The following is a 14,914-nucleotide window of genomic DNA, read 5'->3' as shown; positions in this document are numbered from 1 at the left end:
CTAAAATACATCTATAAAATAATAACACTTAAGATTAAGATTAAGAGTCTTACGCTTACACGATGAATGGGGGGAGGAGCTTTGGCCTAAAAGCCTCCGATGCCAAAGTTAGAATTTGAGAGAAAGTATTTAGGAATTTTAAGGAGATAATGAATTAGCATTTTAGTGGGAAAAATAGGACTATTTATAGAGGTGTGGCCGGCCCTATTTGGGGAATAGGGTCCGGCCATTTTTGGTGGAATTAGGGATTTGATTGCAAGATATTATATGAAATAATATCTTGCAATTAATCTAGGCAATCAATCCTAATTTAAATAGGATAATTGGGAGTTACCTTTTGAGTGGGGATTTGATGAGGAGTGATGAGAGAGATTTAAATAAATACCATTTTGATCACCTTTGACTCTTCCTTAATTGAGTTATTGTTGTCTGTTGCACGAGCGTGGGAATCCCGATGTGTCTTGAGGTTAATTTTTGTCATTTTTACCCAAAAACCTACGTGTTGTCTTCATAATTTTCTTGATTATTTTTTGCTTCACAAGTTTGATTACACTTTCTTGTAAGGATAATATTTGTGTATCTGATGGTGCAACTTTCACCTCTTTCTTCCTTGCAATAAACCAAGTCAGTACAAGATGATCTATCGAAATTAAATTTGTGCAGCATCGTAGACAAAGGTGGTGAGCAAGTCTAGCTACCTATGAGAAAACAAACAATTGAAGTCAGACCTTGGCAACGATGGGATAGTAGCAAAATGCTTCGACGTTACAATTGAAGTCAGACCTTGGCAACGGTGCAGTACTGACAAAAAGTTTTAACGGTCAAGTTAGTAAGCAATATTGAGATTCAAGCAGAAAAAAGAGAATAATGTATGCGTTACAGAATTGCTACTAGAAATCTACTCTACATGAGAGTATTTATACAAGTCGGGAGAAACATTTTAGAATATACAATCTCTATTAAACTAAGAGAATCTAAAAAATATCTAGGATTAGATATTGTTTCATTTAGGAGTGTGATTACTTGAGTCACGCCCTAATCCTTAGATTGTAGGAATATCCAAAAATATAGTAAACTCGTATTATCCGAGTTGGATCAGGTTTTCCCTGTCTTGCAGAACAAGAACAATCAATCTTAGCAAAGTCGATGGACTTCGCCGACCTTTTTGGAGTACATCAAGATGTTTGGTCAGTTTATATTATAAACGGTTTATCATAGACATGAATATTATAGATCACTGTATTAAGATCATCTCTACAAAAATTCTATTAAAAAAATGAGATTATTTGGTCATCGAACTATAAAACATAGATGGATGGATTCTTAAATAAGTTATGGACCGTCTATTTATTCACTACAGTTGACTGATTAAACATTCTTAGTTTTAATTGTTTTTTATAAAGATAACCTTTTTAGATCAATTTATCATATGAACAATTTTAATTATAAGCACAAAGTTCTGTAAATAGGCAACTAAGTGGGATGTATTCAATTGAGAATTTGAAAGATTTTAATGGATTTATAAATCCATATATTTTTATAGAGTTCAATTGATTTGTAGAGATTCTATATAAAATTTTGATTCAATTTTCTCGAAATCTCATCGAGAGAGGTGAGATTTGTAGATGCTTAAAATACACTACGAAATCTCTTCAATTCCCTCTAATTCCTCAACTTTCTCAAATTCTTTAAAATCAATTTCTAATTGAATACACATGGAATGTTATAAATTTCTTTAAAATCTTAATTGAATACACCCAAATTTCTAAGGATTTTAATAAACTATAATACACCCAAATTTCTAAGGATTTTAATAAACTATCTTAAAATTCTAATTGAATACACCTTGAATTTTAGAGAATCACTTAAAATCTTGATTAAATACCCCTAGATTCATTAAAAAAATTAAAATTTCTCAAAATCCTAATTGAATATATCCCAGTGAATTAAGAAGTAACTCTTCTCAACCCCTTTCTTTAATTTATTAAAGTTCGGTGAATGTGAGATTTTTGGTATTTTTATGCGTTTTTCGAGTTCTAGATCTTGTAAAGAGATGAAAAAAAAAAGAATATAAGTGGACCAGAAAAAGAAAGACATCCATCACATCTACGGTGAGATTACTCTTGCCCTTTTATTTTTTCTTCTCTTTCTTTTGTTACAGTAAAGAGTTTACACTCATGAAGTCGCCAAAGCTCGTGGCACATTTTCTTACTTGTGGTCCTGACATAGTCAATCCACAAGCAATGAATTTATGATGTTTAAACCGACACCTACTCAATCATCAAATTGTTTGTGTTTGGGGTGAGAAAAATGGAATCATAATTATGTGCGATCAACAGATCACCTGTTCTGCAGAATTCTAGTAGAGAGTGTTAAAAAAAAAAAAAAAAAAAAAAATGAAGTGTTTGTTGTTGACATTTCTGGAGCTTAAACCGTGTCTTCCCCGTCCGTGCTATACACATTTACAACAATATGCAGGAGATGGGTGTGGGGTCGGGTCATTTAACCTTAAATTTCGCGCTTAAGGCTTGCGCCAAAGTAATGAAGCAGATGGAAGGGGAGGGGAAATTCATTGCCGAGTTTTGAAGTTGGGGTTTGATCGTGATTTGTATGTGCAGATCCAGACGATTTCAGTTCTTCGTCTCCTTCAACCTCTTTGCCTCCTTCGTTTGCATCGCCTCATCATCACCAATCTATGTCATAGCTAAAATCCCGAATTGGCCCCAAATTCCTGTTGAGATTCTAAGACGAGTATTATTTGCAGATATCATCCGGGGGTATATGGTTTCTCAGAGCCCTTATCCTTACATGCCTTGGTGGTTGTTCAAGCTTGTCATCACATTTGGGCCGTCTCGTCAGTGACTTTTTTATGTGTCATCGTTTAAGGTATGCCTAGACTTCCTTTGTTTCAAATTTTTTTCCTTTTTTTGGTTTCACATATGCCCGATTGACATAAAATCTCATTGAATAAGTAGGCAGATTGAACATGGCAGCAGCTACAATTGTTCCTATAGTTCTTAACCTTAAGAACTATGACGATTGGACTCCTCGGGTTAAGACTTACTTGATGGCAGAAGATCTTTGGGATATTGTCGAAGGCATATATAAAAAACCGCCTCTTATTGACCCCTTGCCAACTGATGTATGTTCTATGATATTCATATTATTTGGAAATTAGATTGTATTTAAATTCATACTTATGTCATATATTCTCATTTTCCTATTTTCTCTAGGGATCTTTACCAATTATCAAAACAGCAGAAGAAAAAGAAACTGAAATTAAGGCTTGGAAAATGAAGAATGTCAAGGCCTTATATGCAATCCAGAATTCTTGCGGGGATGATACTTATCAATTTATCAAGAGCGCAACCACGGCCAAAGAAGCATGGGATACTTTGTTAGAAAAATTGAATCCAGGTCGTGATCAATCATCAGACAGAAGAGGTACGACATAAATTGATAAGTAGAAATGTGCGAACGATTATTCTCCAGTACCAGCTGAACTTCTCACAAACAAAGGCATTTGTAAGAAGGAAAAAGAACAGGCAAATTGAGAATTGAATGGTTGTTAGCACAAACATATACCAGAAACATGTGATATTAATCACAGTGATCAAAACACAAAACCCAATTCATAATTCTGTAGCATAGAGAAGTACCTGCAGACGAACTAGAAGAAGCAGCCATGTCCAAGTTCTGCAGCAAACAAGCAGTGCACCTTCTCCTCTCTCCAGTAATCAGTTTGCTCTAACTATTGCTCTAACTAATAATAGGTCTTAGTCCGATGATAGAGCGTGCAAACTGTGAGAGCAGAGGCCACTATATATACAACGTAATCCTAGCCAAGTTCTATAGAAAACCGATTCTATTCAAATAGTAGTTCAATATCTTTGTTCCTCAAGTGTTTCAGAACAACATGGATTACAAATCCATTCCCAACAAGACTTCCTATTCAATCTTGAATTCAATAACTAAATTCACAGACTCATACTAATGCTAATATTCTTACAATGGTAATATCTGAACACCAAGATTTCTTTTTTCAGACGAGAGGATACTTGTTCAAGCGTATCCAACACGAACCATTCAACATGATGCCATCCGAGAGTTGGCAAAGGAAGAAGGGCGCACTGGAGGTATATACATTAAGACTTGTATATAATTCTAATCAATACTAATTAAATCTGTATCGATTGCTAAGAGAAGTTTTATTAACAATGTTAGAATTTGTATATAAAACATGGCACGCAGGACTTGATGAGAGCAGTGGCAATGATATCCGGGAAACTTTCGTCAAATCTGTGAAGTCGGGAGATTGGGATAATGCGATCAAGTTACTTCGCAACCATCACGAGCTCGGAAGTGAAAGAATTTCAGATGACAGAATTCCAGGTGGCGGTACAGCTCTTCACTACGCCCTCTGGAATTTCAGAAGTAGGGTGCGCATCATAAAACAGCTGGTAGAGTCAATGACAAAGGAAGACTTGGAAATACAAGACAATCTTGGTTTGACAGCACTTTTTCTTTTAATAACATTTTGTCAAGATAGGGTGGACGTAGCTAAAAGCATGGTTGAAAAGAACGACAAGTTACTTAGTATTTTACCTGCCAATACCATCGGCAACAGGACGACTCCTCTAGTTGTCGAGGCTCAGAGGTTGTCAAATGGGGAAAGAATGGCTCGTTATCTGTATTCGGTCACTCCACACGACACTCTACACGTTAGCGATGCCGCTCAACTAATTTCTCTCGGTTTTCACCTCCATAGATTTGGTAAGGGATAGAATATCGACTTTCAAACATGACCAATTAGTAATGTCACTGCCTTGTATCTTCTTTGCCCGTGTGAATTTTTTTGTTGCAAATTTTTTCTGCAAACTCACAATGTTCTTTTTTTTTATTCACACTTCTATTATATATAGATATTGCGTGGGATTTGATTCAACGTTATCCACAATTGGGCATGGCTAAAAACTACAACGGAGATTTTCCCTTATTAACATTGGCCAGTAACCGTTCTGCTTTCTTAAGTGGATGCCGGCTCAATTTCTGGGAAAATTTGATATATTACGGTTAGTACAATACCACTTTTTATTTGCTCTTCATATATGCCTTTATTACGTGACTACAATTTTCAGAGTTACCCTCCACAACAAATATCCTTTAGCTCTACTATGTTCACAAGATTAACATCAACAGATTTTGTAATTAGTGTTTTGTTTCCCCATATTTGATCTAACGAATCAGTTTTTGAAGCAACAAATAACTGATTAAGCGGACTCTAATTTTCTAAAAAAAAAAAAAAAGAAAAAAAAAGCAATATATGTCTGTGTTAGCACAAGGTCCTGTTGGACCATTAAAATAAGATAGAGCTGTCTTTGGGCCTAAATGAGATAGGCCTCAAGAGCGCCCATTAGAGGATGAAAAAGACCAAGACATTGAGCACGAACAAATGAACGAGCATAACACTTATAGCAATGTCCCATGTTGGTTTGAGGGCCGAGTTCTTTCGGAATGTTAAAAAATGCTCGAAACTTATTGCCATGTAATATATATCATTTACTTCCAGGCTTATATATGTTTGGTTCGTGACATTTATAGCAATTAACATTTTTATGATAGAGTAATTATCCAATTAGAAGTACTGAATCAGTACAAAACATAAAAAAACTTAGCTTCAGAAGTTTTTGATTCGATTAATATGTTTGGGCTTATATTCTTTTCTTGATAGGTATACGCATGAAACATCTTCCTTCCATCAACAATGATATTCAGAGTGATCAAGGGCATGTGTCAGACCAAAAAGAGAATCAGAGTCTCATTTCCGTAGGTATATTATGTGTTTGAATTGCGATTTGGTTTTTGTTAATGCCATGGTAAGTTGTTCTATAATGCTACTACAAATATACATGTATGAACATCTTAATCCGTATTTACACTTCCTACTTATGGCTATAACTGACTCTAGCCAAACAAACTATCACGCTGCTCAAGCTTGGTTTGTCTAACTAGCTCAAGCAAAGTGTTGACTTGCTTCTTCTACAAGCCAAACCCACTACAAGCTCAAGTTGTTTCTAGCTGATATACTGTCCTATACCTATCTTCCATTCCCTCTTTTTTTTTTTCCCCTTGTTTTATTATAGCGTGTGTGTGTGTATTAACCAACGTTTATGGCCATAATATTGGACTTGCATTGCAGTACTGGGTTTATATATCCGAGGACTGGTGACGAAGCTCCAAGAACTTTTGGGTAGGCCACATATTCTTATCGTTAAATTGAGGAATTATTATTATTGTTAAATTAATAGTCAATATATATATTTTAAAATGTTTGAAATTTATGTTTGTTTCAATGAATTTAGGAATCAGTCGTATATATCGGATGAAATTGATGCATGAGAGAATCAACCAGTTTCTACCCCTCATGTTTGAGAATTTGATAGAAACTAGGGATTTTGACCAAATCGTATGCTTGAACAAAGAATTGTTCGTAGCAGCAGAAAAAGGGCATGTGGAGTATATTACTCATTTATGCAGAGCTTCCTCATTCGCCTTAACCTTAATTCGGAACGAAAAAGGACAAAACTTGTTCCAAGTTGCCGCTGAATGCCGTCAGCACAAAGTTTATAATCTTATACATGCCTTTGATGACTCCGATCAAAGTGATGTAGTAAAATTGACCAAAATGAAAAGAAGTGAGGTTGTCGGCCTCGTTGATAAGTTTGGCAATAATATGCTACATACAGTAGGAAGTATTTCCTCAATGACATTGTCAACGATTAATCACATTCGAGGTGCAGCTTTACAAATGTAAAGAGAATTACAATGGTTCAAGGTGACTATTTATCTATTTATCTATATATGTTTATGTTTATATTTCCAATTTTTTACTAATATTTTGTACGGGTGATCTTCGAATGATGATTTTCAAAATGAATAGTTTGGACCATGAAGTTTTGTTATGGAGTGAGCCTAAACCAGTGGTTATCTGTGGAGTGAGCCTAAACTAGTGATTAGCGTCATATTAACTTACTAACCAGTTAGAGCATATATATTATCATGTTAAGTATATGTTGTTACTTACAAACTCGCATTGTCAAATAACAATAAGTACTTCATAATGGTGTCTCAAAGGGAAAATATTGTTCAAGGATATGAAGAGATGTACTTCACAGTCACATCACTAAATAGTTCTTTGGTTGGATGAAATGCAGGAGGTGGAGAGTGTTGCAGATCACAATGATCGTGAATCTATAAATAAAGATCATATGACGCCACGTGAAGTATTTATGAAGAGCCATAAAGAATTGGGGAAAGAGGCAGAAGAATTAATGAAAAACACATCAACTTCTTGTACAGTTGTAGGTGCCCTCATTGTTACCATGATGTTTGCCGCAGCATTCACATTTCCTGGTGGAAATAATGGAGATACAGGTCTTCCTACATTCTTAAGTCAAAAGGTATTCACAACTTTTATAGTTTCGGATGCAGTTTCACTCTTTTCTTCCACAACTTCGGTTATCATGTTTCTTGGAATTCTCACATCACGCTATTCTGAAGATGATTTCCTCAAATCATTGCCCACAAAAATGATAATAGGCCTTTTCACCCTCTTTTTATCTATCGCAACCATGATGATTGCCTTTTCTTGTGCACTTTACATGATGCTTGACGGAAAAAAAGCGATTGTTATTCCAAGCATTTTGCTTGCCAGTGTTCCAGTTGCCTCGTTCATATGGATGCAATTTCCGTTCCTTGCCGAGTTATTAATTTCTACTTTTGGACCGGGGATATTTGATAGGAACCAAGAAAAGTTGTTTTAATTCCTATGTTATCTTTAGTTTGTGTTGGATTTGCTTCTTGTTAAGAAACTTGTAAAGAGAGGCCATGTATATGCTTTGTCTTTAGCCAATAAGTTTTGGACTTGGGGAAGATGATTCGCTTCTACTGTACTTAAAAGCGTAAATAGTTCGTGGAACATTACAAACTTTTGCACAAACGTTACCAACAATGGCAGCAATGAACAATGCATAACGCCAATAAGGGAACATCTTCTCGTTGTGCTTCTTGGACATTGATCGAGCGCTGCGCAAACAGTGCAGAATCTGCATATGTTGGTGTTTCTTTGATGAATCATTGGAGCACAAATATAACGTTCTTCCTCTTCAAGTAGCTGAGTTAAAAGGAGATCTCATATCAACGAAAATGACTTAACTGAATTGAGTACACCGTTACAATAGTATTTCAATCCAATAACACAATGTCACCCGTTAATCTCACTCCAAATGACATTATATTGTTTGACGCCTCCGTCACAATATATGCAATCTATCTAATTCTTTTTCCGCGCGAACAAGTTAAAATGTCATTCCAATAAGCAAAATCACATTGCCTTTGCACTATGCAATGGCCATCGTGGTCCCATATGATTTTATGCTTTTTAAACCGACCACCTACTCAATCAACCACATTATCTGCATGTGTTTGGGGTCGCAAAGTAGGCACCATTTTTCTGAGTGTGTACGAAAACAGTGTATGATCACTGGTGTGGAGAATTCTAGTGGTGCATGACAGATAAGCTGCACATTATCAGTGTGTACGGTATCAGATATTCCACTAATTTCGACATAGATTTTTTTCCGTGTGACTAGAAAGATAACAACAAAATGCTATGAGTATACCACTATGCATTTTTGTGACGAGAAAATAAAAATATTAGAATAAAAATACACATTTTAATTATGTTAGTATACAACGACATCATGATAATATATCGTGTTATAAAAAGAATTTTTTAAGTATCAGATATTTAAGCAGATACTCCACATATTAGACAATAAATTGGGGAGCATGAAAAATTATAAGAAATTTTATTTCATGGGTAATAAATTTGTTTTCACACCTAAGTTTTAAAATATTTTCTTGAATTTTCAGTTTTATCTGAAATAAATTGAAAAAAAAAAAAACACAAGTATAATCTCTTTACCTTCAACTCGCCTGACGTCACAATCCCTCCTAATCCCACCCACAACACCCATCCAAAAACCACCACACCGGCCACTACTCCCAACTTCTACAGCAAATTCAAAAATGCAAATTCACTAAAAATGAAAAGAATAAAACGAAGAACACACCACGCCTGGGCCCTAGCCAGTAAAGCCAATGTTACGGGCTTAGTAAACGAGTTCAAATCTTCAACTTCTTTAATAGTATTAGAGCAAATTGTTTCATGTGTGAAACTTAACAATTATATGTGCTCCACGTCACCTGAGTTGCATTGTTCACGTGTTAGGTTTGAAAATTCGTCGCACATGATGAGACATGTTGAGAATGAATCCTACATTGATGAGAGAAGAGACCTTGAACGTGTTTATAAGAGGTTAGGCTACTTTATATATTGCTAATCAGGTTTTATGATAGAAGTCCAACTTCTTCATAGTTTCAGAACAAGTTGTCCCTTGAAAGCCCAAAAGAACACACGTGCTCACGTATCACCCATTTGTTGTCCACGTGTAGAGTTGAAAATCAGCACGATGACGTATTGAGAGTTAACTCATATTGCAAACATAATTGAAGACCATATGTTAATAAATTTCATTTTTATAACTTTATTGTCATAAAGGATAAATTAATTATAGAGGCAAAGAGAGGCCAGCTACTAAAACAAGCGCAAAAGATTCGATCTTATTGTAAACATTGCAGATTTGGCGAATAAAGTAGGTCAGGCTTGTTTTTTGGGTCAAGAGATGAAGCGAGTCGGGTCGTGGGTCAAATTGAATTCGTGGTCAACCAATGTGCATCGGGCAACCGCCTCGTTTCAAGCCAATCGCAGATTCGACCAACGGCTGGTCAGAAACGAGGGCGAGATTGCGTGGTGGGGGAATGCGAATGGGGGTGTGCGGTGGCGTGGGGTTGGTTGCTGTATGGGAGAAAAATAGATCTTCTTTATTAATTTTTTTTTCTTTTTGTTTTTAATAATTTTAAATTTTTGGTGGGCCAAAGTTGCCACAGTAATTGAGGGATAGACTTACATAAGTATAAAAATGACATAAAAATCAAATTTCAAGTATGAAAGTTGATGAAAATACATAACTGTAACAAAATGCAACTTTTGTGATACTTAAAATAGTAAAGTAAAAATTACTCTACGTATAATATGTGCATTTGTTTTTTTTTTTCTTCTTATTTTTCGAGAAAAAAATAATAATATATAGTAAAAATATGTGCGTTTATTTGAGAGTTTCACTTCTATGAGAAAATTGATAGTGGTTCGAGCAAAACACTATACAATTGGAGAGCCACTTGAATAAAAAGCTTTTCTTCAAAGGAGTTTTAACGAAATACTCACAGTACTGTTCGCTTTTAACAAAAAACCATATTTTTACATTTTCCTGATACTATGCACTACACCTTTATTTGTCCCTTTTTATTAAAACTAAAGTTTTTGTTGGACTTTTCGTTAGTTTTCATTTTCTTCAATTGTATAATTTAGTTTTCATTTTCTTCAATTGTATAATTAAAAGAGAAAAATAAGAGAAAAATACCAATAACCGATAACCCTTCTTCCATAATTAAAAGAAAATAGCAGGAAAAAAATCAATTTCACACAACAAAATTTTATTTTATTTTTTCCTCACTCACATATCATCAAAGTAAATTTGAAACACACACAAAAAAGATAAAAACATATCCCTACGATATACAGATAACTTTTTCACCACTTTTTTAATCTTTTTAACCTTCCACTATGTTAATTTCTCGCACGCATATCGTGTGTGGGCCCATTACTAGTATTTTAAAAAGAAACAAACAAAAAATATCTCCACAATATGTAGATAACTTCTCCACCACCTTTTTTTTTTTAACTTGACACTATGTTCTCTCAAATTTCACACTATGTTAATCTCCACGATATGCAGATAACTTCTCCACCACCTTTTTTTTTTTAACTTCACACTATGTTCTCTCAAATTTCACACTTTGTTAATCTCCACGATAAACAGATAACATATCCACTATTTCCACGATAAACATATAACTTATTCGTCACTTTCCACAATAAACAGATAACTTATTCATCACTTTCCACGATAAACAGATAACGTATCCACTATTGTGGCCTATATTTAACTGACAGGGAAGAGTGGGCTGGCGGCACAGAGAAAATATAGAGTGAGTGATGTGTTTGTAGAGTTGTGTAGAGGATGTGTTATTCCTCCTACGCAGTGCCTTTATTTATAGTAATAACATAGAAGAAATCATTCTCCTCCAAAGGCTATGGTAAAAACCCGAGTAAGGACAAAATCCATAGTCTAAGGAAAAATGCATGAGTAATGCAAAGTCAAATGAAACGTCTAGGGGACGTCATCAGGGATATGATCAACCCAAGGTGGGCACCTCATCAAAACCTTGTTAGGTAGCAAAAATCAGTGGAAAAAATGCTCCTAATTGTAAGGAAAAATAGTACATTAAGATCAAGCAAGTATACTTCAGGAGTAATGTCATCACTCAACATGATCTTAGTAGCTACTGCATATGCTAATGCATCGTTGACGATCATCTCATTTCTACACCAAACATCATCCAAGCTAGCATAATGGACTGAAATCTCACGATTCTCGGGAGGTGAATTCGTCTCTTCAAGGACACTTCCGTAATCTAGAATTTCCTCATAAGTTGGATAGAATGAGCAGGTGACAATCGGATTCACGGTAGGCTCTTCAGGTGCATGTGTTGTGGGTTTCCTATTCCGAGGGTGTGAATCCTTTAAACCAAGTGGTCTGCCATGCTTTTGTAAGGGGTGGGGGGCGAGGGGGGGGCGAGGGGCTAGATGATTGGCTAGCCATTAATGTAAGTAGATCGGCCAAAGTGGCATCTCAGGCCTCCAGGAGGGAAATTCATCGTACATTTGGTACATCCATCTTTGCAGGCACATTCGCAGCTGGAATATATGATCATGTCACTCGCGCTATATCGGTGAAAACATCTGGCATACTCTAAAGATCTAATATGCGATGTACTTAAGTTTTAGACTGAGCGGTGCGGGGATCTAAATGAAACAAAGTGGGAGTCATCCACGATAATTCGAGTCATTCTTCAGGAATGTTGACATTCTTATCTCCCTAACAACGAGAAGACTATCTCATTGAAGTGACAATCTGTGAAACAAGCGGTAAACAGATCGCCTCTCAAAGGTTCTAAGTAAGGAATAATTGAAGGAGAATCATATCTGACATAGATTCTCATCCTTTGCTGAGGCCCCATTTTTGTACGTAAGGGCGGCGAAATTGGCACATAGACCTCACAACCAAAAATGCGCACATACGATATGTCAGCTTCGTATCCGGTAACCAACTAAAGAACGCTATATGGTTCGGTCACAACAGGCCTCAGGCGGACCAACATAGCTGCATGCAATATTGCATGGCCCCAAGCAGCGATCAGGAGCTTAGTACATATGACCAACAATCGAGCAATCATTTGTAAGCGCTTAATGAATGCCTCTGCCAGGCCGTTCTGGGTGTGAACATGAGGTGCTGGATGTTCAACTTCAACCCAAACCGACATACAATAGTCGTCAAAAGTTTTAGACGTGAATTCTCCACCATTATCCAATCAAATAGATTTCATCAGATAATCAGGGTGGTGAGCCCTGAGCTTGATAACCTAAGCCAATAGTTTGAAGAATGCAGCGTTCCTTGTGGACAATAAACACATGTGTGACCAACGTGTGGAAGCGTCAACCAAAACCATAAAATATCTAAATGGTCCGCAAGGAAGGTGAATCGGTCCACAAATGTCCCCCTGAATCCTTTGTAGAAAAATATGAGGATTTGAATGAATCTTGTCATAAGAAGGCTTAATAATAAGTTTTCTCATAGAACAAGTTTGACATGCGATTCTTTGAATCGAACCTAAATTTCGAGTTAGTGGATGCTCGTGTGATGATTTGAGGATACGACATATTGATTTTCATCTAGGGTATCCCAAACGATCATACCAAAGTGTAATTTCATGCATGGTCCCAGAGGTAAGGTCGGCCACATAATGGCTTTTAATAGGACGTATGGTCGTAGTATACAAACCACTTGGGATACGCTCAATCTTCTCTAGAATACGCTTCTGGCCATATTTGTAGAAAGTTATGCATAGAAATTCAACTCCATTTTCTACATAGGTTTCAACGTGGTAATTATTATCTCTAATGTCCTTGAAACTCAACAACGTTCTTCTGAAATGCGGAGAATTGAGTGCCTCATCAATTGTCAAAATTGTACCATTGGACAACATTATACGTGTCTTACCGTATCCTTTGATCAGGTTGGATGTGCCTGAGAATGTTGTCAGAGGTGTATTCTTATGTATAAAGTCAGTGAAATAGATACGTTCACACAAAACAGTGTGCGTGGTTGCACTATCTGCCAGACAACTAACTTTCCCACTAGTCATACCTATAAATAAAAATTAATTTGAATCGGTCACATGCATAAAAGTTCTAAAAACAAATATCCATTCAAAATAATTTAAGTATGCAAGGATGGTAATTAATAAAAACTTAATATCCAAAAACAAATCACCAACAAATAATCCAAATGTAAAGGAAAATTGTTCAAAATTAAACCAAGAAACAAGGGGGGTTTGGCCACTTGGTGGAATTCAGCCCCATTGTCTAAATTTCAACTAAAAATAGTTTATGTCTAATATTCTAATCTTTCGTAGGTGTGGTATCCTCCTGAAAGTCAGAAACCTCCATCTTGGTACTATTCGGTTCATCCACTTGCACAAAGTTTGATTCAAACTTCTTACGACAAGAATGATATTTAGCTACAACCTTCTGGGGAGCTTAACAAACATGGGACCAATGGTCCTTTGAACCACAACGATAGCACATGTCTGCATCCATGGTTTCAGGTGCTGTGCCCTTATTCTTGAAGTTTGGGGCCTTGAGAGCGAGGTTAGGGAGCTTCTGGGCTCGGTTTCCTCCCTTAGATGGGCATTGGCTTTGTTGACCTTGACCGGGTGGCTTATGGCTGCCTCTACCACACCTATTTTGGCGTTTTTGGCGTTTATTTGTGCTATAATGTGCTTCAGGCATAGCAATCACCCCAGTAGGTCGAGCTTGTTGATTTTTCATCAACAACTAATTCTGCTTTTCAGCTAGAAGTAAACAGATATCAAATTCGAAAACTTAGTGAACTTCTAAGCCCTATATTGTTGTTGTAGGACAATATTAATAGCAGAGAAGTTCAAATAGGTCTTCTCCAGGAGATCCTCTTCGATCAAAGTCTTGTTATAGAATTTGAGAAGTGATCAGATTCGACAAACTTCAGACTTAAAGTCTTGGAAGCAAAAATGTTGCCAGTCATGTCTTGCATCAGGCAAGAAGATGTCATTTTGGTGATCAAAGCAATTAGCCAAAGCGACCCAAAATACACGTAGATCCTCCTCAGCAAGGTACTCAGTCATGGATATGTCTTCAGATGAAGATCATGGCATTGGCTTTCTCATCTTTGCCAACCGGGTTCTCCATCTCATCTTCAATGGCGAGACGCAAATTCTTTGTAGTAAGGTGAAACTTCACATCATGGACCCACTTGAGGTAGTTTCTTCCACATACCTCCAGAGCGGTAAAGTCAATTTTGTTCAAATTTGACATGTTCCTATCACAAAATAAATGGACAAGATGTGGTTAGTGTAATGGAGAAAAAATCAATCCATTCACATAGAAGTAGAACATTCAGGTTCTAATAAACATGTATTGGTTTAAATTTTCATGAAAAAACTTCGGGTTTTCATGGGTGATGTTTTTAAGGAAAACTTTAGGTTTTCAAACAAGGACATGTTTCTAGAAACTTCAGGTTTCGAAATAATTATGACCTTCAGGTTCATATGTTTTTGCAGACAAACACAAATA

At 36.2% G+C, this 14,914-nt stretch overlaps 1 protein-coding gene across 4 annotated transcripts; it reads left to right on the top strand.

Moving 5' to 3' along the window:
* Positions 1–2,119: 2,119 nt before the first annotated feature.
* On the top strand, positions 2,120–7,952 carry LOC103947828. Of its 4 annotated transcripts, none has more exons than XM_009358792.3 (10): positions 2,120–2,886; positions 2,973–3,142; positions 3,234–3,444; positions 4,047–4,136; positions 4,252–4,773; positions 4,923–5,072; positions 5,732–5,830; positions 6,200–6,250; positions 6,363–6,835; positions 7,215–7,952. In XM_009358792.3, exons 2-9 carry the CDS (start codon positions 2,987–2,989, stop codon positions 6,812–6,814), a joined length of 1,731 nt encoding a protein of 576 aa, XP_009357067.2. In that variant the 5' UTR covers positions 2,120–2,886; positions 2,973–2,986; the 3' UTR covers positions 6,815–6,835; positions 7,215–7,952. The 4 variants fall into 4 exon arrangements, with proteins under 4 accessions (XP_009357067.2, XP_009357066.2, XP_009357069.2 ...); XM_009358791.3 differs by having other exon boundaries at positions 2,122–2,886; positions 2,976–3,142; XM_009358794.3 differs by lacking the exon at positions 6,363–6,835 and having other exon boundaries at positions 2,128–2,886; positions 2,976–3,142.
* The last annotated feature ends 6,962 nt before the right edge of the window (positions 7,953–14,914 follow it).

Source organism: the organism of the source record quoted next, unplaced genomic scaffold (genome assembly GCF_019419815.1).
Source record: "Pyrus x bretschneideri cultivar Hongxiangsu unplaced genomic scaffold, Pyrus_bretschneideri_v1 Contig12, whole genome shotgun sequence".
NCBI classification, from domain to species: Eukaryota; Viridiplantae; Streptophyta; class Magnoliopsida; order Rosales; family Rosaceae; genus Pyrus; species Pyrus x bretschneideri.
This window is presented reverse-complemented; position numbering and strand designations above follow the sequence as displayed.

Bases quoted from the DNA above. Each gene is read 5' to 3' on its own strand.
- LOC103947828 (XM_009358792.3), top strand. From the start codon at position 2,987: ATGGCAGCAGCTACAATTGTTCCTATAGTTCTTAACCTTAAGAACTAT. The intron at 5,831-6,199 runs GTATATTATGTG...CTTGCATTGCAG, and splicing joins TCAGAGTCTCATTTCCGTAG to TACTGGGTTTATATATCCGA. The intron at 6,251-6,362 runs GTAGGCCACATA...CAATGAATTTAG, and splicing joins GAAGCTCCAAGAACTTTTGG to GAATCAGTCGTATATATCGG.